The following is a 27,977-nucleotide window of genomic DNA, read 5'->3' as shown; positions in this document are numbered from 1 at the left end:
CTGAAGTTGGAGGTTTAACCAACTGAGCCACCCGGGTGCCCCGAGAAAGGTTCTTTTTGACCCCTCTCTAGCATTGTGGGTCTTTTAGCTCCTGTGTCCTGTGCCCTGGAGTGTAAAAATCCTCTGGGATAAATTAAGATACAGGGAAAAACTGAGGTCTGAAAAGCCCCTTTAAATCAATACACTGGGCTCAATATATTTATATATAATTTATATTTTTATTTCATAAATTCATAGATGAGGATGTAAAATTTTTATTTCCTTCTAAAAGGTCTCTTGAAAAAACGAAAACAACAGAAAAGCCTTCCCGGTCGCCCATGCTCCATCACAACATTGCTAGGTGGCTAGAGGGGCTAGCTTTTAGGAGCTCACTCTGGATTTTCTAAATTATAGTTTGCTTTTATGAGAACAGAAGCCCATCTTTTTTGAAAAATTAAACGTTGCCTGTGACCTGCCACTCCCTTTCTTCTTTCTTCCTTCTTCCTTTTTCTGTCTCTTAATCTCTCTGGCACTGCAGCCTGGGGTAATGGACATAACCAAGGATTAGTTCTCAGCTGGTCTGAGAGAACACATTCCTCAGACGACATCTGGCACCGAGCTGTTCTCAGCCCACTTTTTTTTTTTTTTTTTAAGAGAAGCTGGACCAGAGCCACCAGCTGCCACCAGCCTGTCATTGTCATTGTCAGCAGCCTGTCACCCATTCTCGTTGCTCTTTGTTTTCCTTTAAATCAAACTCTGGGGGAACTTAGCTAGATTATCCTGGCTTCTTATTCTTCTCCCCTTTTCCACATTACAAATAAACCTTAGAATAATTGTGATTTCTTAGATTTTCTGACCGTGAAGAGATCTAGGACAGAAATAATTAGAATAAATAGTAAACATCTAGACGGGAAAGTGTTGTAGAGCTCTTCAGTTTACCTGCCACAGAGAGAATTTGTTTGTGGCCCAACCCCAGCACAGTACAGGGACTCTTCCAAAAGATAGAGGTGACCTGTTTACAGTGATGAGTTGTCCAGAAAGTTCTCTCTTCTGTATCACTAATGGATGAAAAGGCTGGGTCCAGACACTTGCCTGCTGTCTCTCTTACTCCAAAGACAGATCATTCTCCCACTGTTAGAAAATTCTGTGATTCTACCTTCCCACACCCTGCCTTTCTATTCACTCATTTTCCCCTGCTGGTTGACTTTTGCTCTGTGGGGAGAGAGGGAACTGGGTAGAGGGCAGAGGGAAGAAATGGAACAGAGCAGACTGTTCCTTCCTAACCACTCCTGTGTTATTAGAGAGGTTCTCTGACACGTAGTCTCAGTAGTACAGCGCATCATCCCCAAGGGACTGGGAGATCTCACACACACATGGCCCTTACGCTTGCTTTTCTCTGTTTTATAGTCAGAAATGTTCCTTATCATCCTTTGCTAGTTACTGGTGGCGCCTCGGTGGGATCTGTCCTTGTGAAAGCCCTTTTAAAAAAGATGATCACCCCATTAAGTTTTCTTCATCTTCAGTCTTCCCCTCCTTAGATCAAAATACTCAGTAGCCATTGATAAATGAGCTACATAGTCATGCGTCCAGTTATAAAAATACCAGTGGACTATTGAGATAATGTCGGTTTCTTCCCAGACAGAGTTCGCCTCGTTTCCCCTCTCAGTGTACTTGTCTACAGTCATTCATCTTGGGTAGTGAAGGCAGCCGACCGCCATCACAGGGGAGAGTCTGGTAGCCAGTTGGTAACTGGAAACTGCCATTTGTCTAGGCTGAGCATATTCTTTCAGAATTACCCCAGACTGACAGCCGTATGCCCAATAAATTGTAGCAATATTAAGATGGTCAGTTAAAGCTAAAGCTTCTAGGATGTCCTATCAAAACTAAAGGGAAGTAATGACTCAAAAATCAGGTTAATGGGAATTCCTGTTTCAGAATTTCAGGTATTTGAAAGTCTGAAGTTCTGGGCTACAGCAGAGGGCCTTTAAGGCCCTTTGTAGCCCTGAGACTGGGGGATTCAAATGGCAGTGTGGGCTGCTGAGATGTTGGATTTCTAGTGTGGAGCAGGAAAGGTTTCTAGTGGGTGGCCAACCTGCCCACATCCAGTAGAAGGCAACTGAGAGGACGCCTCTGATGATGTGTCGCATACATCCATGCTTCTCTTTCAAGAATTCTAGCTGAGTGTCTTAAGGGTACTCAGATTTCACTTCGTGGAACACCCTTTTATAAGGAGCGATAAGTTTTGAACTAAAGATTTTTCGGTTGGTTGGTTGATTTTTTTAAAAAATACGTGATACAATCACATGGATTTTTTTTTTTTTAATGTATGTGTGTGTTTGTGTGTGCGAAAGAAAGGGGTTTCCCTCCCACTCTCACTCTATCTGCTCAGACTCTGCTGTGCTCCCCCCCCTTCCCCCGTCTGCTGCCCCACGTAACAAATTGTTGTTGGTTTCTTGTATAGCCTTATAGACTCAATGTCCATACAAGCAATGTGAACTCTGACCTTATTTCCCCCACCCCCACTTACACAAAACGTGGCGTGCTATGGGCACACACTGTTTTGCACCTTCTCAGTTTCTCCTGGAGAGCTTTCCATATTAGTGTGAGCTTCCTTGGCTTGTTGTTTTTAAGCTGCACAAGTGTCCCATTGGATGAACGTGCCATAATATTCATATTTAACCAGTGCCCTTTTTATAGGTATTTGGGTTGTTTCTAATTTTTGGCTCTTGAAAACAGTTGAGTTGAAGTGTTCAAAGGGACTCGGGAGGCGGTTTGCTATGTTGGCATTAGATTAGCAAGGAAGGGAAGTTCTGGGGTAGGTATATCTATCAGGAGGGCCCTGGAGCAGCGGAGTTCAGGCTTCCACCCCCACTCCCATCCCCTGCCCCATATGTGTGCTGTTGCCTATAGAAGATCTGTGTATTGAATGCTCTGTTTTCTCCCATTTTTTTCTTTCAGGGACAATTCAAGCTTTCGAAATACAAAAATCACATTGTGAAAGTACACAAGCTGGCAATAATCCTTTTCTGTATGTGTGTGTTTGTCCGAAATGGATGGGAGGTCTCCAGCCGGTCCTTCCATCTGCTCACTGAAGGGACGTCCCTGAGCCGTGTGCTCCCCTTTTGCACTCATTCCTGGAGGACAGATTCCGCTAGACACCCTCCAGCATCGCTGACTTTATAAAGCGGAAAAACAGAAAACGTGACTTTGTAATAGACAAACTTCTTTTTTAATGGGGTTCTGTGGGGGGGTGGAGTTCAGCCTTTTGTTTTGCTGTGTGCGGTCCAGATGCCTGTCGGGCGTTCTGTGTGCTCTCCTCTGCTGTACGAAGGGCATCGTGACCACGTGTACAAGCCAGAGCTGTCGACCGAGAGTTGTCAGTATTATGAATGTCTGTGCATCCAGGAAAAGCTTTTTGTTGGAGAGTCCCGGAATGGCTATAAATGCTCTCTTCTAGCTCTGCCATTAAGTTATTGGGCCATTTTGTTTATTTCTCTCCCCTTTTCCCCCAAGCCCACCATTTCCTGAAAATGTGTTAACTGATTTTGTATAGTCTCCTGCCTTATGCCCTCCAGTTCTACCCTCCTGTGGGACTCTTTCTTCTTAGGCACTGCTGCACTTAGAATTTTAATCCAGTGGGCCACACTGGTTTCACTGAGGCAGCTCAGAAGGTATGCCTTGGTAAATCAAACTGGCGCAGAATCCAGTCTGATTAGGAGCTAGGTTATAATAGCGGTTCCAAGTGCAGGATTGGGAGCTGAGGGCAACGTCTGAAACCAGATGAGCAGGGCCTGCGTGTCCAGCCTGTTGCACGACCCTCGTTGAGGAAGGGAAGCGAAAGCTTGGTTGTTGCCCAGTGTGAACACTTAATATGGTAAATTCTATGATCCCAAAACTGGGGCATCCGAAGAGAAGGTGACCGTGATGGGTGGCTTTCTTTGCATGGCTGTGCCTGTCTGCAGTGGTTGAGGAGACCTGCTTTCGGTCCTTGTCACCTGGTAGATAATGCTAGTAATGCGTGCTGACCCATGATGTCCAGACAGAAACCTCTGACAGGCCACTGCAAGCATGCTTTAAAAAAGACCAGTCAGGCATCAGAGAAGCCTGGTGATCTGACTCCAGAAGGACTGAAGTCAGAGAGGTCAAAAGAGCACCTAGGATTGAAATCAGTACTGAGTACGAGTCCCACAGCAGCCTGCAGGGAGCGCTGTCTTACTTGGCTCTTGTGAGCAGAGATCGCAGTACCTTAAATTAAGGCCTCTCCTAAAACCTGTCCTTGCCGGCCAGGGCCTTCGCCACCTGGTCTCAGAGAAGTCCTATGAGAGTAATCGGCGTTTCCTTATTGTATTTATATCACTCTCTTCCTACTTTCCAAGTCCTGAACCCCCTCTAATTACCACTGTCTTGGGATGCTTTTTCCCGAAAGAATGGGAGTGCAGGAGCCAAAAGGGAGGTGCTTCCATTACAGGTGAAGTTAGATCGGATAAGAAGATCTAGCCATGATTTAAACTCCAGGAGTATGAAGAATGAATTGTAGTGCCCAGATAATTGTGAAGGGCTCAGGCAAACAGGGGAGCAACATTGGCTAAAACGGGGAGCGAAGGCTGCCTCCTGAGTATTTGTCTAGACCCCAGGAAGGGCTTCACGTTTGCCTACACTCAGATTTGCCATGAGAATTCCAAAGAGAGCAGACATTTGGATTTGCCCTCCTTGGGGCATCTACCTGTTGTGTGTGTGCAAGCAGGTGCGTATGTGTGTGATGTGTTCGTGAGGGAGGGTTCTGTCAGGCTGAGTGCTTGGGTGTACTGTCCGTAGTTTTGCGCTTTTTTTTTTTTTTTTTTTTTGGTCTCGTTCAGATTTTTTAATCTCTCGTGTTTTCTAGAACTGCTCATGTTTTCCTTCTTCCTTGGCATTGCAGTATTTGAAAGTTATCTTTTCCCATCAAAAGATGCTGGCCCTGTGCTGGTCAGAACAAGAGTTATTTCTCTCAGGCAGTGTCCTACCCGCAGGGCTCTCCCGGATATTCTGTCCAGCAGTTTTAAGCGGGAGGTTGAAGAGTCAGTTTAGCCAAAGCACCCATTTTCCAAACTGGCTTGAGAGGTCCTTTTACTTCCTTTTGACTCCATGGGCCTCTGCTACACTGCAGTATGACACGGCAGTGGTTATGGGATCACCTACTCTGGGGACAAAGCGGGCAAAAGGTGTGCCCAGACCAACCTCACTAACATGGTAGGTTGCTGCCTGGAGATGGGGAGTCACCTTCCACTTTGCACAGGTGGGCTGTTGTCCCCTGACCCCTCTGCTGGATTTCCCGTTTGAAATTGGCCCCTACTCTCGAGGGCTCTTCTCATTTTATCCTTCTATTCATGTGTGTGGGTTTTTTTTTTTTTTCCTGTGACCTTGGCAGTGGCAATAATTATCCACCTAGAGAGAAGCTTGTGGTCCGCGATGCTCCAAGAATGAACTTCCAAGAATTTGCCAGTGGAGGGGCAGAGGCTGTGACAAAGTGATTTAGTGTTGCACTTTCAGAGCGATTGTCTACTGCAGTAATAAATGAAAACTATCCGCAAGAACCAGGTTGTGGACTCTTAATGAAGGGAAATGGGGGCACTGGCGGTGGTTGCTGCGAATTCTGCTCTTGTGTGCGTGGCTCTTTTAAGTCCATTCCGGAACAAAACGTATAGGACAGTTCAGACGATGCAGTATCCTTGACATGTGTTCTAAAAATATTCTCAATTCAAAATTTTAATATCTAAATACAGTTTATTTTAATTCTCAACTTGGGGTGAGGAATATTGGAACAGAAGGAAATTCAAAGGATTAGAATTTGAGGAAATCCCCAAGTGCCCGTGTGAAAAACCATGGGAGAAAGAGACGTTGCAGAGCCTCAGTCATTGTTGACGAAGGATTTAAACGATACAGTCTTGGGACTCCGTTTCAATAGATAGAAGCTTCCTGTGTCTGTCAGTCATGGTCCAAATAGAAGACAGAACCCACGCAAGTCATGTTAACAATAGGATAGGATTTTTGAAGAACCAGGAAGCAGCAACTCCAGGAAGGGCTGCCTCCGGATGGGTGCTCGCCCGGTGCTGGTGTCGCTGGGGCACAACAGAGCGGCTCCGGGGGGGTCAGAGGGGTCAGAAGTGACGACTGGGTCTGGCTGTGGCTCTGGGAACGTGCTGCTGCTGCTGCTGAACAGGGGTGATGCTGATGGGGACAGGAGGGAACAGGTCCCTTTTCTTCCTCTGGCACTGAGGCCTCCCTCAGGTGCATCCTGCTGGAGAGGCCCAATGGGATGCCAGCTGGCAGAGCAGAAATGTCAGCAGAGTTCCGTGCCCAGCATCACACAAACAGTTAAAAATACTGGGCGTGAGGCTGAGAAGAGCTTCATAATTGGTACGGCCTTCCCCTTTAGCCACACAGCATCTGTACACACCCCTTGACATACATTTGAGCTTTAATACGATCACAAAAGCTACTCACTGTTTCTGCCCAAGACGTAACCGGTTTTAAGAAGATGGACGCACTCTCTCCCAAACTAAGGAAATGTAAAACCCAACAATCGATGTATGGATCTCGGCCATGTCGATTCCTCCCATCCAGTGACAGTCTGGTCTGAGGAGAACATAGGAGAACAGAATGAGACCTAAGCCCTACACGGTAGGGGCGCCTGGGGGGCTCAGTCAGTCGGGTATCCATCTGTTGATTTTGGCTAAGGTCATGATCCCAGAGTCGTGGGACCAAGCCCCACATCAGGCTCTGTGCTGAATGTGGAGCCTGCGTATGATTCCCTCCCTCCCTCTCTCCCTCCTCCGCCCCTCTCCCCCATTCTCTTGCTCTAAAAATTAAAAAAAAAAAAAATGGGGAAAGTAGACTACATGGCAAAGTTAGCTTCCAACAGAAACAGCATGAGATAATGAGGAGTGAAAAGGAACATGTGTGTGTGTGTGTGTACACACAGAACAATCCAGAAAGAATATGTAGAGTGTGTTGTGAAGCTGGAGTTGGTATTTATAACCGCTGTTTCCACTACCTGGTCTCTATTTCCTTTGCCCTCAGCCAGGAGGATCTCAGCTGGTCAGAATTCTTTTGGCATGGTTGATCCAAAGCTTCATTCCTAAAGGGTCTGAATTAATTGTCCTGCCTTTATTTTTTTTAGTTTTTCATTCATCGTTGCTATTTCTGAGAGGGACCTACAGGATTTTCTAGGTTCCAGCCACGGTCTTCCCTGCTCCTGTTGTATCGCAGCACCCAGACTTCCCTCGGTAATACTCTCAGCCAGTAGACTAATCCCCATACTAGCTTGTTGGTTCAGTGTCCTGATGAGCCCCAGATAGCCAGGTGAGCCTCAATATGCAACCCAATGGAGCCATCGCTGGGCGCCTGGGTGGCTCAGCCTGTATGCGTCTGACTCCTGAATTGGCTCAGGTCATGATCTCACAGTTCGTGAGTTCGAGCCCCGCTTCGGGCTCCGCACTGATGGCACGGAGACTGCTTGGGCTTCTGTCTCTCCTCTCTGCCCCTCCCCAGCTGTGCGCATGTGCATGCACGCACTCTCTCAAAATAAATAAATTAAAAAAAAAAAAATGGAACCATTGCTGTGTTCCCTGGTAGAAACATTCCTGCTCTGAAAACCAAAATCTCCAAGTCAGCAGAGCCACTTTGAGTGGACCCGCGAGAGGAGCCACTCCCACTCCCATCCCTGGATTCCTGGACCCATGAATTCTGGTTGGGGGAGAGTAGTAAAGGCAAAGCATATACCGCAGCCTTTAAGGTAGAACTCTGCCCTGTGCTCGCTTCGGCAGCACCTATCCTAAAATTGGAACGATGCAGAGATGAGCACGGGCCCTGTGCGAGGCTGACGCGCAAATTAGTGAAGTGTTCCAGATTTCTCTCTCTCAAAAAAAAAACCTTCGGAGGGAAAAAAAGGCAGAACTCTGCCCTTTCAGGATGTTGTGTCCCCATGGCATTGTAGCTGAGTCTTCCATGGGCCATTTCACTCTTCTATTTATCCAGCTGTTTCTGCGCGGTGAGGGATGCGGTAAAAACCCGTGAGTTACGTGATCACAAGTCCATTGCCTGACTTCATTTGCTGTGAAATGAGTTTTTTTAATTAAAAGTACTATGCAGGATGCCATGCTGGTAAATAGGCATTCCATCAGTCCACGGACAGCCGTGCTGGGAAACGCATTACGGGCAGGGAGTGCAAATCCACATCCAGGAGACGCATCTACTCGGTTTGCCAGAGGCCAATGGAACTAAATCCAGCCGTCTTGCTTTTCTTTGAGCTCCGTCCCCTGGCCACCTGGATGGCCTCTGCGTTTGGGTATTTCTCATCTCCCTTTGTCTCTGCCCCTGGGCCCTGGGTCCGCTTTCCCTGAGCTACAGTCCTGTGTGGTGCCAGTCGAAAGTGTCCCCCGGGCCTAGTTCCACATGACCCTGATGCTGAACTGCCCTCTAAGACCATTCTGACTCAGGTTCAAATGTCCCGGACAAATAATCATCTCCACCCCCGCAACTCATAAAAGTACAGCTCTCTGACGTGTCTGCTGCAAAAGAACAGAGTCCACAGTTGGCTTCTGCAGACCTCAGAATGTTCCTCCAACACTGGCCTCCTGCCTGGGAGCCTGAGCAGTGCGGTGCACGTGGTAGAGACGAACAGGAAGCCTGAGGCGGTTCCCTCCCGGAGCTCACAGTCGGCAGGGGAGAAGCCCCAGGACACAGCAAGTGGGGTGCAAAGGCAGGCGTGCAGAGTGCCGTGGGGCCACTCTGGGGGGCTGTGGCGTCCCAAGAAGGCCGGGGAAGAAGCAAGGCCTCCTGGAGGATTTGGGGCTCGAATGCAGTCGGCGGGTTCCCCGGGCCGGCGGGCAGGTAACCCTCTCTCACCCGGACTCTGCAAGGGCAGACGTGGGAGCGGTGGGCTCCGTGCCGGAGGCGTTCCTGCGGTGAGGCTGCCACCGCGTGCAGTAAATGGTCCCAGTCGATGAACAGTTCGTCGCGCGAGGCGCTGGGATCACTTCATACACACGCTTCGCTTAGTCTCCCAGCGGCCCTGTGGAGAGATTGTTATGGTCCCCTGTTTACAGATGAAACAGCAACTTGCACAAAGTCATGTGTCTTGTAAGGACAGAGATGGAGGTTGACCTTGGGCCGGCTGAGCCCCGAGTTCCAAACCTCATGCAGGGAGGCTGTGGCTCACCTAGTGTGCAGGCCTTCCTTGGATTGATGGCACACGGTCGTGCCCAGAGTGGACCCAGGCCCTCTGGCTACATACTGACCCCTGCTGCTGCAGGGTGGTCCCCGTGGGGAGAGGCCCACCCAGCCGGCCACAGAGAATCAAGAGAAAGCAAGCAGGGTAGCTTCCCCTGAGGCCCCAGTAAGGGGCAAGAGGGCATAGTCGTGTGCTGGCGGGGTGACGTTTATATCCTTCCCCTAATCCCCCGCCATCCTTCCAACCCCAGACCACACCATGCGGGTTCCACAACCACGAATATCTGCCCAGATTATTCTGTCTACAGTAGCCCATCACCTCGTCAGAGCCTCTGCACTGGCTTTGCAGGAAGCGAATTCCCACCCTGAGAGCAAAGCGTCCAAGTCTCTACACATCACCCCAGCCAGCAAACCCAGACAATGAGGTTTGTACCCAGGGACTGACCTGATCGCTACCTTGACCTCCATCCGGGCAGGCAGGGGCTCAGAGCACCCCTCCACCGACCACACTCTCAATCAGCAACCCGAACGGACAGAGAAACCTGAATCAAGGAGGTCCAGACCACGAGCCCAAGAAGGCAGGTGGACCAACCAGATGTTCCGCAGCCGGCAGATCTTCCTCCTGTCCCCGGCTGGAGGATGGCCAACGTTGACGCCCCAAGAGCCAGAGGCCTGTCTCAGCCTTGGCCTCATTCTGCCCTCCCCAGACCACTCTTGCTCCCCTTCAGGAAGGTTCCTGGAAGGTGGTGGGAGTCCTACAGAGGCTGACTACATGCTGGTCCCCCACCCCCATGATCTGTTTTCTCAGTTCTCTTCTCCCTCCTTGAAGTGTCCGCCGTGCCCAGCTCCTGCCCCCTCCCCCCCCCCCGCCCCCAGGCTGTGGTCCTGGCCCCCTCATTGCTGTCACTAATTCAGCTGTGTGTATGCCTTACTCTTCCCCCACCCGACCCCATGCACACCTTCTGTCTCTTGATGGTTCCCACTTGGCCCTTTTGACCTCCAAGCCCCTTCATTTCAAAAGCTAGGGGGCTGGCCCCTCCCATGTGACAGAATGGCCAGAGGTCCCTGCCCCCCCCCCCCCCCCCAGCATGGTGCTTCTTGGGAGACTTTCAACAGGCAGCCAAGGTTGGGACCACAGTCTCAGAGGTGCCTCCTGCCCTCCTTCCCACCTGCCGACGTCTCCCTAGCACCCCCAGTGTCTTCCCCTCATGTAATCAGTGTGTTCCCACCGCCCCCCCCCCCCAAGCCTCCACAGTCCCACCCCAAATAGTGGCTTGCTCTGATGTGGAGAACAAGGTAAAAGAAATGTAGAAGAAAAGAAAGAAAGAAATACCCTTTGCAGCCGGCTGACAAGTGCCTGAGACAGAGTGGCCTTCCTCTGGGAACGCAGCTGCCTCAAGTTAATACTTTGCCAGAGGCAAAAGGCAACCTTAGCTCGCCATTGGCCCGACCTCCAGGATCCTCTAAGTCTTCTTTAATACATAAAAAAATACATAAACTTTTCTATAATAACTTCATATAATATATAAAAGCTTCCTTTATCTCTACCCCCGCCCTCAGATACATGCTAGCCCTCCAAACAGATGGCCCACTGATGCACACCTGCAGGGTCTCACGACTGAGGTTTTACTAGACAGGAGTAAATAACCGTATCCTAACAGAAGCCAGCCCCTCGAGGTCCTGGAAACCTTGCCTCCAAATGCCTTAGAGATTTAACGCTCTCCCTAAACCCGTCCTCACTTGAAAGTTTACAGTCAGTCACGCCCCCAGTGCAGCTGTAGCCACAGGTCCTGTCCCCGTGCTTTAATTAATCCACCTTTCTGCACCAAAGATGCCTCAAGAATTCTTTCTTGACCATTCACTCTCGAACCCCAACATTTCACATCAACTCGACTGAGCCCAACACTGCTGACTGAAGGGCTGCCCGTATTTCTTCAGTTAGTGCCCTCCTAGGTCATATTTTGGCCAGACTGAGTTCCTAGGGTGCCCCAGATACACCCTTGTTCTTCCTGCCTGCTGTTGGAAACCACCCCCCCTCCACCCTTTGCCCACCTCTATCACCCTTCCGATTTTGCTTCCTCCAGGGAGCCCTCCTGGTCCCCTCCCGCCTGAATTACAGACTCCTTGCATTCCTATAGCGCTGGGCACATGCCAGTGCCCTTGTCTGTTCCTCCTGCTGGGGGTGGGTTCTGTGATAGCAGGGGCCACTCCCTTGTCTCAGGGGCTGAGTTGGAGCGGACACCCACAGATACTGGCTGCCCAAAGAACCTTTGCCAAAAGCAGATGAACAAAATGCCTTAGTCATGGTGGTATTCTGCACAGCACTGCTTCTGCCCAAAGAACTCATTTTACAGCAACTGAAGTGCAGCTACGGGGATTGTGCGACAGGGCTTCCCTGGTCTTGTGGATGGGCCACCACCCTGAAGCGGGGCGTGAGGCTGCTGATTTCTGTGTTTGAGTTTTGTACACTGGGGATTCATGAATTCTTGCTGCTTGTAGTAGTTGTTCGGATGATTCGCTTGGATTTTCCAGGGATGCGGATAATCTTATTTTCTAATAGTGAAAGGGTTCCTTTCTCCTTTCAGATTTGTATATCCCTCTCTTCTCTTCCCAGATTGCATTGGTTAGCACCTACAGTACATTCTTTTTCTTTTTTTAAGAATTTTATTTTTATTATTTCTTAATATTTTATTTTTAACTATTTATTTTGCGAGAGAGCATGCACACACGTGCAAGCAAGCCAGGGACAGGCAGAGAGAGAGACAGAGACAGAGACAGAGAGAGACAGAGAGAGAGAGAGAGAGAGAGAGAGAGAAGAGAGAATCCCAAGCAGCCTCCATGCCCAGCATGAAGCTCAACACAGGGCTCGATCCCACAACTATGAGATCACGACCTGAGCTGAAATCAAGAGTCGGACGCTTAACCGACTGAGCCAACCAGGCGCCCCTCCAGTACATTCTTAAATCATATTGCTACTAGTGGGCTTTTGCTTTTGCTCCTGACTTGGCGGGAATGCATCTAACAGTCTCCATTAAATACCATTCTGAGTTTGGAGCTAAGATATATTCAATCCTGTTAAAGAAGAGAACAAAAAGTGTAAACGTTGCAGGGCAGAGCGCACGGATTGTGAGAAATAGGCCCACGGACCCAATCAAAGGCGGATTCAGAGACTCGGAATACAGTGAAGCCAGGCTTTACTCAACATTCTTGCAAGAGAGGGTGTCTGATGGACAGGCACACTCAGGGAAATTACAGCAGGCAATGTATCGCCTAGCATGCAAGTCCCTCCCCTGAGTCCTCATTGGGTGAGCATTACAGAGGCAAGCCCCTCCCTTGATTCCTCATTGGCTGAGTACTACAGAGCTTACAGCCTTACCCAGAAGTAGCCTATGCCCAGGTAAGGCCAAAAATACATTCCTTGAGGTGATGCACAGACTTCAGTTCTTTGGCACATACTCAGGCAAAGCCCTCGAAAAACAAGCCTACTAAATGAAGAGGGGGAAGAAGAACCAGGAAGTGAAGTGTCTAAGGGTTTGGGACTCCACTGAGGTGGGGGAGGGGGGCTCATACATATTTCCAATATGTAAACCTACTGTTAACTAGACAGCACAACTTTCATTTGGTATTTCTGAAAATAAATCATCTCACTTGCTTCTCACATGGATGTACAATTCTTTTAGCCAGTTCCCTTTATATAATGCACATTTGGTTTATTTCTAATCTTTTGCTAATCGGAAGAAACCTGCAATAACTAACTTGCGTCTATCTCTATCATTTTGCACATGTACAGTCTCTGCAGGATAAATCCCCGGGAGCGGAACTGCTAGGCAGGGTCAGAGTAGAAGGACTTGATAATCAAGGCCAAGTTTCTCATCAGCTTACACGCTTACCAGTGATGTGCCTGTTTCCTCACAGCCGCACCATGATATTGTGATTTATAAGAAATATATATATATTTGGTCATTCAGACAACCAAAACATATTTTGCATATATGTTTGGGTTTCGCTCTTGGCTCATAGCTCCCAAAACCTTTGGAATTTGCTGAGCAGTAAGAGTGATGGGAGCATCTTTTGGTATGACCCTCAGTCTTTGTCCTCAGTTCCTGAAATCTATTCACAGCCACAAAGGTGAATGGGTGTCTTGTTATTCACAAACCCTTTTCTGGGGTATGTTAATGAGCGGCTTTAGGAAAGCACCTAAATCTGAGGGCTGGTTGCCTGGGAAACCAATGTGAATACGTGGCCTCCAGGGAGGGAAAGAGGCTGGGGGCTGATCACCAAAGGCCAAGGATTTGATCAATCGCAACTCTGTAGGAGGCCACCATAAACCCCAAAAAGGTGGGGCTTTGGAAAGTTTCCAAGCTGGGGATGCTTCCTGGGGAGCCAGGAATGTCGGTCCCAGACTCCTCAGGGACAGAAGCTCCTTTGGCACAGAATTTGCCCTACGTATCTCGTTATCTGGCTGTTGATTCATATCCTTCAATTCCTCGATAATCTGGTGAGTTAACAGGTTTTCTGAGTTCTGTGAGCCATTCTAGCAAATGAATCGAACTCAAGGAAGGGTTAGTAGGGACCTCTGATTAAAAGCCAGTCAGTCAGAAGCATAGGTAGCAACCCGGGCTTGTGATTGGTGTCTGAAGAGGAGGGGAGTCTTCTAGGACTGAACCCTGCACCTGTGGGTGCATAGTGTCAGAACTGAGTGGAATTGTAGGACACCCAGCTGGTGTCTGAGCATTGCTTGCTCTCTTGGGGAGCTCCCGGTCCCCCCCCCCCCCCGCCCCGCACACACACACACACACACACACTGGAATTAGGAGCAAAACACAAATACCTATCAAATGTGTATCCTATAAAACTTTTTGATTTACGCTAATTTTGATAAGTCAAAAAATAGCTCCATGTCATTCTTATGAGTGAGATTGAGTTTCTTTCATATATTTAAGAACGATTTGTTTTTGCTTTTCTAATCATATATTGACCATTTTTCTATTAAACTGATGGATCGTCTTTTTCTTACTGACTTCTAGTAGTTCTTGGTGTATTAAGGAGACCATCCCTTTGTGATATGAGCTTGACCCGTGCAAGGAGTCCAGGGAGGCTCACCCGATGTGATGAGATGAAGCCGCCATTCTGTTGGTGGCCGAGGATGGGCAAGAGAATCCAGGATGGATTGTATCTTCTTAACAAGAAAATCTGTTTATGCAGGTAAGCTTGGCCCTAAAGTGGCTGCCGGCATAACTTACTGTGGAATCTAGGGTATAAGAAGACAAGGTGCCATGAGGGCAGTGCGAGCATTTCTGCCCCCCATCCTCTCAGTGGGAGGAGCTACAATGTGCCTTGCTTGTGGTAGCTGCTGATAGGTCTTGCTCTGCTGTCTCCTGTACCTCTGGACAGTGTGAGCAAGGGTTCTGGCCATGATTTGTCGACACACTTAGTTCCTTTCTCTGTCCAGTAATCACTGTCTCCTATGGACAGCCCTCCGCTCTGATCTGCCGGGTTGTCGAGTGCTTTCATCTGCTGCCCCCCCCCCCCAAAAAAAATCACAGACCAGCAGAGGAACAAGTATTCTTTTCTAGATTGTCTGGTTGTGCCCAAGACGTTTTCACATCCAGAGTCTTGCTGCTATCTTTTTCTTAATGTTTATTTTTGGGAGAGAGAGAGCAATAGCGTGCACGTGAGCAGGGGGGAGGGGCAGAGAGAGGGAGAGAATCCAAAGCAGGCTCCAGGCTCCAGGCTCCGAGCTATCAGCACAGAGCCCGATGTGGGGCTCGAACCCATGAACTACGAGATCATGACCTGAGCTGAAGTCGGACGCTTAACCGACTGAGCCACCCAGGCGCCTGATGCTCCCATCTATTCAAGTTGGCCAGTCTTTCTTTTTATGACTTCTGGAGTTTGAATCCTACTTGAAAAGGCTTCTCCAGATGTACTGACAGAGAAAGGCAAAGGTTTGAAAGAATCACAGGTCAGCGGTGGAGAGATGGAAACCAATCGTACCGCCACAGAAGGAATTTCAAGGAGGGCCTGGCTTGCTGCCCCAAACCAGGAAGGAGCAAGTGCAGGCAGGGGCTCCACGTTCAGGAACTGGCCAAGCTGGTGAGGTTGCAACCGGAGAGCACAGACCAGAGAAGGGCGCTGGCAACCGGTACCTAACTCGATTGGCCGAGAGGCCACAGGAGGCAGGAAGAAGGTGACTCATGGCAGAGCAACAGGGTGGGCAGACAGAGTAAGAGATTCAGAAAAAGACTGGAAGGAAAGGGCCACCTGTACGTGATCGGCAAGACAGCGGTTCCAGGAGATGGCAGAGACCGGAGGGTGGGCAGGGAGAGGCGGCTGACGGAGGGGAGGCCGAGGACCCACGAGGGGAGATGTGTGGGGGCAGAGACGTCTTCCCTGGTGACGACACAGGATGAAGCGCAAAGGGAGATCACAGCCACGGTAAAGCTCGCCTGCTGGCCGACACCATCGCTTAACTGGACACACCTCGTCCCTGAACGTGCGCCCTGCTCGCTGGTATCTGAGCCCAGGCACCCGAGATTCTAACAAATCACTGTCCTAGCTTAAGTCCCTGTTACTTTCCTTGATACGGAAGGCGGCGGGGGTGGGGGGGGGGGGGTGGGGGGAAGGGGGGAGCATGAATTAAACAAGACAGGGAGCCCCCGTGGCTCTTCTGAGCCTGGCCCCCTGATTTCACAGCCTTTGTCTGAGGCCTCAATGAGCGCAGAGCAAGCAGTCCCCTGAGCAGTGGTCACCTTAGATCCCGCGCAGCCTCAGGGCGGATCTAGGCTCCAGCCTGGGCTCAGAAGTGTCACTGCAGCAGCGTGTCAGCTCACCTGGACTCCAATGTGTGGTAGCAAAGCATCTGCCAGGTCAAGGGCACCTGCAGATGAAAGCCGGCGTCTCCGAGAACTTCAGCTTATGGAAGCCTTCCTGCAACGTGCAGCATTTCTTACTGCCGTCAAAGAGCCCGGGAAAATGCTAGGAGCTGCTGGAGTGAACCCTACAGTGCCGGGTGAGAGGAAGAGATATCAGCCTGGGATTATGTTTACTTAACTGCACACACATATGTACACAGAGAGAGAGAGACCGCAATAGATACAGGCTGTGTGTATACAGCATCGGCGGGTCTTGCTGATATCCTGTGCCCGGACAGGGTGTGACGAGGACACTTCACCTCTGAGGTCCTCTTCCCCAAATCCGCAACCTGTCTGTTTCCTCATGAGAAAAGATCAGAAAAGCCCACAATGAGGGATAGTCTACAAAATTCCCGAACACCTGACCTATTTAGTAATATTCAATGCTATTCAAAAGTGTCAACGTCATGAAAGACCAGAAAAGACCTGGAAACTGTTACAGATTAGGAGAAACCAAGGAGACATGACGACTAGATGTGACATGGGATCCTGGACCAGAAAAAGGATGCCAGTGGAAAACCTGGGGAAATCTGGATAAAGTCTGAAGTTTAGCTAGTGGCAGTGTACCAATGCTAATTTCTTCGTTCTAATCAATGTACCGTGGTTATGGAAGATAGTAACATTAGGAGAAGCTGGGTGAAGGGTGTATAGGAATTTTGTGAACTATCTTTGCAACTGTTGTGTAAATCTATACAATTATTTCACAATAGGGGTGGCTGGGTGGCTCAGTCAATTCAGCGTCCAACTCTTGATTTCAATCCCAGGATCATGGGATCGAGCCCCACGTTGGGCTCCATGCAGAGTGTAGAGCCTGCTTAAGATTCTCTCTCTCTCTCAATCTCTCTCTCTCTCTCTCTCCCCCCACCCCGTGCCCATCTCCCTAATTCACGCTCTCTCAAATTAAAACAATAAACAATTAAAAAAAACAAAATAAAACTATTTCAAACTAAAAACTCCAAGGGGCGCCTGGGTGGCTCAGTCGGTTAAGTACCTGACTTTGGCTCAGGTCATGATCTCGCTGTCCGTGAGTTCGAGCCCCATGTCGGGCTCTGTGCTGACAGCTCAGAGCCTGGAGCCTGCTTCGGATTCGGTGTCTCCCTCTCTCTCTGCTTCTCCCCAGCTTGTGCTCTCTCTCTCTCAATAATAAATAAATAAACTTAAGAAAATTATTTTTAAGAAGTCCAAAATCTTGCATGGGGGGTGATTCTTGATTTCAATGCCTCCATCTTGCTCCAAGGTGGGGCCTGGGATCCTGCTTCTCCAGAGCAAGTTCCTGAGGCTCCATCAGTGTCAGTAGCAGGGCATTGGCAGACAGGCCTCTTACTCTACCCACCAGGCTCCCCTACCCTGATCCTTGTCCTAAGTCAGCACACAGCTTGCAAGCACTTTTGGTTCCCAGCTCTGACTGGGCAAGTTTAGCCCGACAAGAAATGAATGTGAGCCCCGCTTGGTACAAGGGAAACATTTTGTGACCTCAGGTCAAAAGAGACCACGCTAGGGGCACCTGGGTGGCTCGGAAGGTTAAGTGTCTGACTTCGGCTCAGGTCATGATCTCACAGTTCGTGAGTTTGGGCCCCACATCGGGCTCTGTGCTGTCAGTGCAGGGCCTGCTTTGGATCCTCTGTCTGTCTCTCTCTCTCTCTGCCTGTCCTCCACTCACGCTCTCTCTCCCTCTGTCTCTCAAAAATAAATAAACATTAAAAAAAAAAAAAAAGAATGAGGGGCACCTGGGTGGCTCAGTTGGTTGAGCGCCCAGCTCTTTGTTTTGACTCAGGTCATAATCTCATGGTTTTGTGGGTTCAAGCCCAGGTGTGGTTTGCGCTGGCACAGAGGAGCCTCCCTGGGATTCTCTCTCCTTCTCTCTGTCCCTTTTCCACTCACACTATCTCTGACTCTCTCAATAATAATAATAATAATAATAATAATAATAATAATAATATTTTTTAAGTGATCCAAGCGACTTAAAAAAAAAAAAAAAAGACCATGCTTATGAGGCCAAATAGGACCCACCCCCACCCTGGCCACAGCAGGAGGAAAAGTGTTTAGGACCTCAAGTGGCAGGTGGTAAAGAAAGAAACCCCAACGAGGAGACACAGCTCCCGAAGGACCAGCAGAAAGGAGACAGGTGGGCAGCCCCAAGACTAGGAAGGATAACCCACTTTGCCCATCAAGGAGCCCCTCCTGATCCCCCACTCTGGGTGGGCTCTGGGTGGTCTGCACATGTCAGAGCGCTGGAGTCTAAATGAAGGAGGCACTGCCACCTGCTGTGGGTCACTGATGGGCCAGTAGTCAGACTGTCCCCTCCCGGGTTAAGGCATGCTAAGGTGGTCACAGATCAACCGAATCATGGCCAACAGGCAGGAAAGGGGCACCATACCAACACTAAGCTGGGTCTCTAGAACAACTACTGGCAAGATGTAAATCCAAAATGAGCTGAGGCTTGCAAAACTCACCACAGGCCATATAAAAGACCGTCTGATTGATGATCAGAGCATAAAAGGAACTGGGGGCAAATGGTGTGACATTAACAGGGGAAGAACAAACTGCCTTCTCTGTTGGAAAACGGGTCAACCCAAGGGTAGACCAGATGGCTGTAATAGAATCTGGGAGTCAGAACTGAGGACGATGGGCTGACCTCTGCTGCCTTCTGGAGCTGCCCTGGCACCGGTGGCAACGGGCAGCCTGCCAGTTTGGCCCCGAAGGTGCTAAATGTCCAGGCTCTGAGCCCCGGGCCAACTGGGAAATGCTCATGGCTTATTTATAAAATGATGGCTCAGTGGTAAGTTTTTCCAGACTGCAGCTGCCAGGAAGGGGTAGACAGGGGTGCTCTGAGACCCACCGTGAGCTACACAGGAAATTCCTCAAGACACAAGTCAACATGACGTGAGATATCAACTGGTCCTGCACCTGTCGTGCCTCTGCCTTCTCTCCCAAGACCCAGAGGCCCAGGGCTCACTAAGTACCTCCTGGTCGTGCCCTTCCTTCCACCGCCCTTCTCCCCTCCAGGCAACCCGGTGCCCCTCCCCTGTGCTCAAGCCTCCCTTCTCACCGGACAACAGCACCATTATCAGATGCCTCTCCGCACACACTTTTTCCTGCCTCATCTCTACCAAATACACTTCATCCCTCTTTCTAAATGATTTCTTATTTTTAAAAAAATGCTCATTTGGGGGCACCTGGGTGGCTCAGTCGGCTAGGCGTCCGCCTTTGGCTCAGGTCATGATCTCACGGTTCATGGGTTTGAGCCCCACATCAGGCTCTCTGCTGTCCTCGCGGAGCCCGCTTTCGCTCCTCTGTCCCTGTCTCTCTTCTCTCTCTGCCCCTCCCCTGCTCACTCACTCTCTCTCAAAAATAAATAAATACATTTTAAAAATAAGTAAAATTTAAAATGTTCATTTGATAAACTGTGGGGCATCCATACAATTGGTTATTATTCAGCGATAAAAAGAAATAAGCTATTGGGGCGCCTGAGTGGCTCAGTCGGTTGGGCTTCCTACTTTGGCTCAGGTCATGATCTCGCAGTCCATGGGTTCGAGCCCCACATCTGCTCTGTGCTGATAGCTCAGAGCCTGAAGCCTGCTTTGGACTCTGTGTCTCTTTCTCTCTCTGTCCCTCCCCTGCTGATACTCTTTCTCTCTCTCAAAAATAAATAAACATTAAAAAAAAAGCTTCTATCGGGAGTGGTTTGACTTTCATTAAATGCTTCTTCATAGATATCAAATGATCTTTTATTTTCCTTTGCTATATTAATGGAACAAAATTCATGAATAGGTTATCGAATTTTTAAAAAATATTTATTTATTGGGGCGCCTGGGTGGCTCAGTCGGTTAAGCGGCCAACTTCGGCTCAGGCCATGATCTCACGGTCCGTGAGTTCGAGCCCCGCGTCGGGCTCTGTGCTGACAGCTCAGAGCCTGGAGCCTGTTTCAGATTCTGTGTCTCCCTCTCTCTGACCCTCCCCCATTCATGCTCTGTCTCTCTCTGTCTCAAAAATAAATAAATGTTAAAAAAATATATATTTATTTATTGGGGTGCCTGGGTGGCTTAGTCGGTTAAGCGTCTGACTTTGGTTCAGGTCATGATCTCTCAGTTCGTGGGTTTGAGCCCCATGTTTGGCTCTGTGCTGACAGCTCAGAGCCTGGAGCCCCTGGAGCCTGCTTCGGATTCTGTGTCTCCCTCTCTCTCTCTGTCCCTCCCCTGCTCATGCTCTCTCTCTCTCTCAAAAATGAATAAATATTTTTTTAAGTCTGTTTGTTTATTTATTTATTGGGGGGGGGGGGCAGAGAGAGCAAGAGAGACAGAGAATCCCAAGCAGGCTCCACACTGTCTGTGCAAACCCTAACAGGGGGCTCGAACTCATGAACCATGAGATCATGACCTGAGCCAAGATCAAGAGCCAGACGCTTAACTGACTCAGCCACCCAGGGGCCACAGGTTATCGAATCTTGAACCATGTCTGCATTCCCAGAACAAAGCTACTCGGTTGTGAAGGTTCCTTACTGAGGTCAAATGCAGGATTTGATTTGGTAACATCTGCACGCATTAGCACCCCCGGCCAGACTGCTCCGAGGGTTCCCCCTCCTCTTCTCCATTTATTTATCTTCTTCTGCACTGCTTTGTCTCTTCCCAACTAAAAACGACTTCCCATGCCCCCACCCTTTGTCTCTCTCTCCTTCCCTTCCCAGCCTCTGAAATGAATGGTCTAGGCCAGCAGGCACCACTACCTCACCCCCTCTCCCGAAGCCCAGAAGCCACTTCCCGTCCTCCGCATTCTCCCTCCGCATTCTCCCTGGCCTCGGGTGACCTCATCTCACTCGGCTTTCTGGGTGGGCTTCTCCGCCCCGGGTTCCCTGCCCCCACTTCTCTGTTCCTCCCAGGACCACAAGTCAAATCTTCCCCTTCTGCCCCTCTTTCTCTGGGCTCTTCCCACCATCAACAGGATCTCAGATTAACGTCCAGGCTCTTGCTTCCTCTCCCCACCTGCCCGCTTGACATGAGATGTCACTGTCACCCCATATTCTGCAGGTCTGAAAGAACCCGTCACCCCACGTGGCCTGGACTCGGGAACAGTGGCACCCCTCTGTCGCTCTTGCAAGTCCTCTTAATTTTCTTGGGCACGCTTCTCATAGCTGCCCTTTCCCCTTGGTGCCTGGAAAGCTCTCTTACTAGCACTGATGTCACTATGTAGTTGAGCCTTTGATACATATTCTCATTCTGTCCCTCCAAGCCCTGAGAGCCTGGTAACAGTGATCCCATTTTACAGATAAGGAAGCTGAGGCTTTAGGAAAGGAAGCAATTTACCAGATCAGGTATCCAGTAATTTCGGAGGCTAAGAAGAGGTGGGGACGCCTCAGGCACCCCTTCCTCAGCGGACCCTTCCCTCCAGGGTCTGTCCCAGGTCCCTGGATGTCTCACTGTCTGGTTTGTCTCCTGCTCCATTTTCTTCCTCAGCTGGTGATGAAGTCAGACACCCAAACACTAACCCACAGCCCCGATCTTGGAGGGATGTTAGGGAATTAAGGACCAAGTGATCAATGATGGTACCCGGCTAGTTTAGTCAGTAGAGCATGTGACTCAGTCTCAGGGTTGTGAGTTAGATCCACATGTTGGGTGTGGAGCCTATGAATAGAATAGAATAGAATAGAATAGAATAGAATGGAATGGAATGGAATAGACTAATAAATCTTAAAAATAGAAAAGGACCAAGCTGTCAAAATCCTGTGGCCCCCAAAGTCTCAGCCCCCCCTTTACCATAGAAAGGTGGCTTTTGGGGAGGTGGGATTTCTTGTTGTGACTCCCCATTATCTAGAAAAATAACTTCAACATGGAAGTTTAATACCTGGAGGCAAGCGGTACAGGACAGGTGGAGTGGACACAGGCTTTGGGGTCAGGAGCTTGCTAGCTATGTGGCCTCACGCAGCTCTGACCTCAGGTCCTCATCTGGGAAGGTAGTGATTCTCTACCCCCTGAAGCTCCGTTAGGATCAAGTAAAGTCCCGAAGAAGCCGGGGCAGTGCCGGGGACGGAGTGGGGATCAATGAGCCGCAGCGATTACCAATAAATGTTGGAGCTAAGTGGGGGCCATGGTTCCTGTGCCCCAGGAGAGAGGAATGTAAGGGGCACGGCAGCGCCATCTGGCGGTCACTCCCCTTTGCTGCATTTCGGCCCTCTTCAGGGAAACCTACAGAACAAGTCAAGGCCACGGATACCCCAGGACCCTGTATCCAGCGGGGATGGCCTCTGGGGGCCACTGAGAGAGGATAGGCAGGGCTTGAGCTATATGGGTGTCACCTGGAGTGTCCAGGTCCCGTCTCTTCCCACCTTCCCGCTAGACGTGAGATTTTAATGTCACCCCAGATCAAACAGGTCTGAAAGGGAGCGCATCCTCCCCATTCCCCCTTCCAGAAGTCTCCTTCATCTTCCACTACTTTTCAACAGAGGAGAAATTGACTAACTCCGCAATAACTTCTTCCGCTTTTAAATGATTCTTTAAGTAGGGGCTCCTGGATGGCTCAGTTAAGTGTCCATCATCTGCTCAGGTCATGAACTCATAGTTCATGGGTTCAAGACCACATAGGCTCTCTGCTGTGAGCACAGAGCCACTTCAGATCCCCTTTCCCCCTCTCTCTCTGCCCCTCCCCTGCTCGTTCTCTCTCTAAATAAATAAATAAAACATTTTTTTTCATCTTAAAAAAAAGAGGGGCACCTGGGTGACTCAGTTGGTTAAGCTTCTGACTCTTGGTTTCAGCTCAGGTCATGATCTCACGGTTCAGGGGCTCAAGCCCCACATGAGGCTCTGGCAGTACAGAGCCTGCTTAGGATTCTCTCTCTCTCCCTCCCTGCCCCTTCCCTGCTCTCTCGCTCTCTCTCTCAAAATAAACATCAAAAAAAAAAAAAAAAAAAAAAAAAGAGAGAGAGAGAGAGAGAGAAGAAAAAGAACAACACTGGCAGCCACCACAGTAACAATTAATGCTAGCAAGAAACATTATGAAAGTACACACTAAAACTAGTAAAAGGGGGCAAGAAATGGGAATCTTACATGGTCTCAAAGTTTCACCCCACCAAGCATTTGTCAAACGCATAGGGAATAAGAGAAACTCTATAGTGTTAGAATCTGGCAAGTACCACCTCTATCAAGTGGACTGTTATTACCACCAGTCGTGGGACAGAGGAATATCAGGTGCCACCTACTAGGTGCGTTTTTTAAAAACTGTAAGATATTTCAAGCACACATGGTTATTTGATATATGTATACATTGTGAAAGAATTCCCCCTAGTTAATTAAACACATCAGTCACCTCACGTAAGTGTTACCTACTTTGTGTGTGAGAACGTTTAAGTTCCGCTCCCTTAGCAAATTTCATTTACGGTATTTAACCCCCCAATTTCTGTTCCGGTTGGGCGCAGGGACGCGGGGATTCCTCACCACGACCACTAGGCGGCACTGCGGCTTGTAAGTCCCCCGCCCGGCGCGAGGTGTGAAATCCTCTACCGCTGAAGCCGGGTTTGTCCCGGCGGAAGAGAGAATCGGGACCTGAAAGCTTGCCAGACCCCACGGCCTCCTGCAGTCGGGGGGCCAGGGGTGTTGACGTCCGCAGTCGCACTCACCTGGAACGGCGGAGAGAGGGGGAGACGCGCCGCGCGGCTCCTCGGCTGCGGCCTCCCCGGCGCTCACCCGGCGGGTCGCGTGCGGAGGGTGGGCGGGGCTACAGGGGCTGCGCGCACGTTCCGCGCGGCACTGACCCCGGTGTTTTAAGTTAGGGCGCACCCCAGGCTGGAGACACCCCGGAACAGCTTATTTCTAAAATAGAGGTTCCCAGGCTCCGCCTCCGGAGATTCCGGTTCCAGCCGGAGGTTGCCGAGAAGACGAAGACCACACCCCGTCTGCCGGAGTCCGGGGAAGCGGAGCGAGGCCCTGTGTGTGAGCGTCTTAGCACTGCTTGCGGCGAGCGCATAGTGGGTGTCCGTCAAAGGGGAGCTTTTATTATTTTCAGGGTTAGCAGTTAGCCGTTCAAGCCCCTGGGACTGTGTCAGCACAGAGTAGACACCCGATAAATGGCTGCTGAACCACTCTTGATCTCAGGGTGGGGAGTTTAAGCCCCACGGTGGGCATAAACTTTATATATTTTTTTCAGATATTTTATTTCTTTTTTAAAAATTTAACGCGGGGCGCCTGGGTGGCGCAGTCGGTTAAGCGTCCGACTTCAGCCAGGTCACGATCTCGCGGTCCGTGAGTTCGAGCCCCGCATCAGGCTCTGGGCTGATGGCTCGGAGCCTGGAGCCTGTTTCCGATTCTGTGTCTCCCTCTCTCTCTGCCCCTCCCCAGTTCATGCTCTGTCTCTCTCTGTCCCAAAAATAAAATAAAAAACGTTGAAAAAAAAAATTAAAAAAAAAAAAAAAAAATTTAACGCAACCACCAGTAGAATAACATTGCAATAACATTGCAATTGCTAGGGGAAAAGAAAAAAAAAAAAACAAACACTTGACTTTTATAGCAAAAGAGAGGAAAGGAAAAACGGGGGGAAGCATGAAGTACAATGACAAAGTAACTTCAAACATATTCATTATCATAATGCATTTACGTAGGTTTAACTCTTCTGTTACAAGACAACGTTTTTTTCAAAAGGGGGCGGGGGCTCCTGGATGGCTCAGTCGGTTAAGCCTCAGACTTCGACTCAGGTCATGATCTCAGGTTTGTGAGTTCAAGCCCCTCCTTGGGCTCTGTGCTGACAGCTCAGAGCCTGGAGCCTGCTTCGATTCTGTGTCTCCCTTTCTCTCTGCCCCTCCCCCCATCTCTCTCTCTCTGTCTCATAAACATTAAAAATAAATAAATTTTAAAAAGCAGGAGAAGCATAAGGCCCTTAAAATGAAAACGAGGTTGAACAGGTCATATGTAAACATGCTGTGATCAGGGAAGGCAAGGTTAAGTGAAATATAAAACTCCACTTCAATTATTCATTGATTCCCTCTCTTTCCTCCATCATCACTATTATTTTTTTAACGCCACAGTGGCTCAGGCACTGTCTTGGGGACCAGGGATCCAGAGAGGAATGGACTAAGCCTCCCCCAGGTACCCCCCCCCCCAGTGGGAAGGAGAGATGTATTCATTACAACAGGGGTTACATCCACCTTAATGGGTGTTAAAGCCAAGGGCAGCTGAGGAGGAAGGCTTGCTCTCCTCATCTGGGTCACGCCTACCTGTTCCGTGTCTCTCTCCTGCTCCTTCACCTTCATGCTGTGCATTTACCTCGATGCAAGACTCACCTGTCCCTCCCGAGCCGGAAACAATCTCTACCTGTGGTTGTGGGCCCTGCCCCCGGCCACTTCCTCCAGTGGCTGAATGTAATACACAATAAATCTTTCTCTTTTCGCCATTTCCGCTTAGCTAGAAAAGTAAACAACACAAGGGCTCTCTGGGTGGGCACCGAAGAAGTGTCTACAGTTACCTGGCCAGGTGAGGGGTGGCTGAGGGCCCTCCAGGTCCACTTTATCTGAGAAGAGACTAAACACAGAAGTGCTGACATTTGCTTTGGATACTCACCAAGGTCGTTGTAGTCAACTCCCTCTAGAATTCTGGGGGTAAAGTTTCCAGAATGGCTTACATGTCCCAATCCTTACATCCCTGAAGATGGAAGGCGAGGGCTCAGGGCAGCGTGGTCCCATCACATGCCAAGAGGGGATATTTTGTCCCTGTGGAATACTTCTCGAAAGTCCCCAGGGTCAGGGAAATGGGGACAATTCAGACTGAAGCTTGCTTGTGTCTCACTGTTCATTTATGTCCACAGGGCAATTGTTCAGCTAGGCTGAGGCTCCAGAGGAATCTGCCTGCTGCCTGCCCATCAGCTCTTGGTGGTGACTAAGCATGGAAATGCTGGTCTGGAGGCACTTGGGTGGCTCAGTTGGTTGCGCGTCCGACTTTGGCTCAGGTCATGATCTCACAGTTTGTGGTTCGAGCCCCACGTCAGGCTCTGTGCTGACAGCTCAGAGCCTGGAGCCTGCTTCGGATTCTGTCTCCCTCTCTCTCTCTGCCCCTCCCCTGCTCACACTCTGTCTCTCTCTCCCTGTCTCTCAAAAATAAAAATTAAAAATTAAAAAAATAAAAAAGTGCTGGTCTGAAGAGGAAAAGGATGGGGCACCTGGGTGGCCCAATCAATTAAGCGTCTGACTCTTATTTTCAGCTCAGGCCACGATCGCATGGTTCGTGGGTTTGAGCCCTGAATCGGGCTCTGTGCTGACAGCAAGGAACCTGCTTGGGATTCTGTGTCTCCCTCTCTCTCTTTCTCTCTCAAATATAAATACATACATACATACATTTACAAATATTTTTTAAAATTTTGATAACCCACATCAGGCTCATGCTGACAGTGTGGAACCTGCTGGGGATCCTGTCTCTCTCCTCTCTCCCTGCCCCTCCCGCTCTCTCTCTGTCAAAATAAATAAACAAACTTTAACAACAACAACAACAAATTTTAATGAAGAGGAGGAGGAGAAGGAGGGGGCTGTCAGCAGAGGAGGACGCCCTTCCTCACCCCAAAATCCGGACCTAGAAATGCAGAGGGCCGGGAGCAGATGCAGGCGGAAATCCAAAGGCCCCTGAGGCCGTCTTGAGGGGATGGGAGGAGGGAGGACCAGGATCCAGGATGAGGGTCGATAGGAGGTCAGAGAGGGTGCGTTCTCCAACACCTGGGGAACTTGATTTGGCCCAGACTCTCCTCACGGAGGGTACTGCCTATGGGAAGGCAGGAAGCGAGGGAAGCTGGCCTCTTGTCAGTCTGGCCTGGCTTGATCTGTGGCCCCTGATGTCTGTGCACCTGGCCAGGTGACTTTCAAGATGCATGAGGCCAATTCTGTGGAATGAGCCTGACGCCAGGGAGGATTTGCAGTGAAACCTTCATGCTGCATGTCTGTACCAGCGTGATGGCTGTGTCCTCAGATTTGCCCCTCTTTTTCTTTTGTGCCAGGGTTTCAACCTGGGGTCCATGGGCCCCCCGGGCAGCTGTGGAGAGAATCCAGGGGGGTTGTAAACTTGGATTGGAAAAAAAATTACAGCTTCGTCTTCATTAACTTCCAATGGAGATCTAGCGTTTTCTTCAATTGTGTATGCCAGCAACCTAGCAGGAATTGTATCACCTTGCAATCATTGCAGGGATCTGCAAATACCTTTTATGTTACTCTGTTTTTTGTTTTGTTTTGTTTTTTAATTTTTTTAAAATGTTTTATTTATTTTTGAGACAGAGAGAGACAGAGCATGAGCAAGGGAGGCACAGAGACAGAGGGAGACACAGAATGTGAAACAGGCTCCAGGCTCTGAGCCATCAGCACAGAGCCCGACGCGGGGCTCGAACTCACAAACCGCGAGATCGTGATCTGAGCCAAAGTCAGATGCTCAACCGACTGAGCCACCCAGGCACCCCTATGTTACTCTGTTTTGAAAATACTGACATTATTATGCTGCTAATGGATTAACCAAGAAGCACCACATAACACACTCTCACATATTTTAATCATTGTATTTCAATAAAATTGGTTTCCTTTGTAGTTCTATGTGGGTTGTCTTTCTCTTCTGCATTTAAAAATATTCTAGAAGGGGGGCACCTGGGTGGCTCAGTCGGTTGAGCATCCGACTTTGGCTCAGGTCATTGTCTTGTGGTTCGTGAGTTTGGGCCCCGCATCAGGCTCTGTGCTAACAAACAGCTCAGAGCCTGGAGCCTCCTTTGGATTCTGTGTGTGTGTCTCTCTCTCCCCCTCCTCTGCTCATGCTCTGCCTCTATCTCTCAAAAATAAATAAACGTTAAAAAATTTTTTTTTCTTAAATATTCTAGAAGAGTCCATAGGTGAACATGCCTGCAGGTCAGGGCAGGAGGAAGATCAAGTGC

At 49.4% G+C, this 27,977-nt stretch overlaps 1 protein-coding gene, 1 long non-coding RNA gene and 1 other non-coding gene across 5 annotated transcripts in view; 2 read left to right on the top strand and 1 right to left on the bottom strand.

Moving 5' to 3' along the window:
* EIF4E2 (eukaryotic translation initiation factor 4E family member 2) overlaps window positions 1–5,552 on the top strand; it is a 29,840-nt gene extending 24,288 nt beyond the window's left edge. For both annotated transcript variants that reach the window (XM_078450782.1, XM_078450781.1), the window contains one exon: window positions 2,938–5,552. In XM_078450782.1, the coding sequence (XP_078306908.1) occupies window positions 2,938–2,977 (40 nt within the window). In that variant the 3' untranslated portion in view covers window positions 2,978–5,552. The remainder of the gene's footprint in view (window positions 1–2,937) is intronic.
* Window positions 462–23,919, bottom strand: LOC132672299 (uncharacterized). 2 transcript variants are annotated; one of them, XR_013557150.2, is made up of 3 exons: window positions 23,710–23,919; window positions 6,463–9,031; window positions 462–518 (listed from the first exon to the last, which is right to left on the bottom strand). It is a non-coding gene; the product is annotated as an uncharacterized LOC132672299 (long non-coding RNA). The 2 variants fall into 2 exon arrangements; XR_009607465.3 differs by lacking the exon at window positions 462–518 and having other exon boundaries at window positions 5,353–9,031; window positions 23,710–23,916.
* On the top strand, window positions 7,769–7,872 carry LOC132674011 (U6 spliceosomal RNA). Its single transcript, XR_009608339.1, has one exon. It is a non-coding gene; the product is annotated as a U6 spliceosomal RNA (small nuclear RNA).
* Window positions 23,920–27,977: the final 4,058 nt, after the last annotated feature.

The sequence above is a fragment of the Panthera onca genome, chromosome C1, assembly GCF_046562875.1.
Source record: "Panthera onca isolate mPanOnc1 chromosome C1, mPanOnc1 haplotype 2, whole genome shotgun sequence".
In the NCBI taxonomy this organism is placed as follows: Eukaryota; Metazoa; Chordata; class Mammalia; order Carnivora; family Felidae; genus Panthera; species Panthera onca.
Note: the sequence above shows the minus strand (reverse complement) of the source record. Positions and strands in the feature narration are given on the sequence as shown.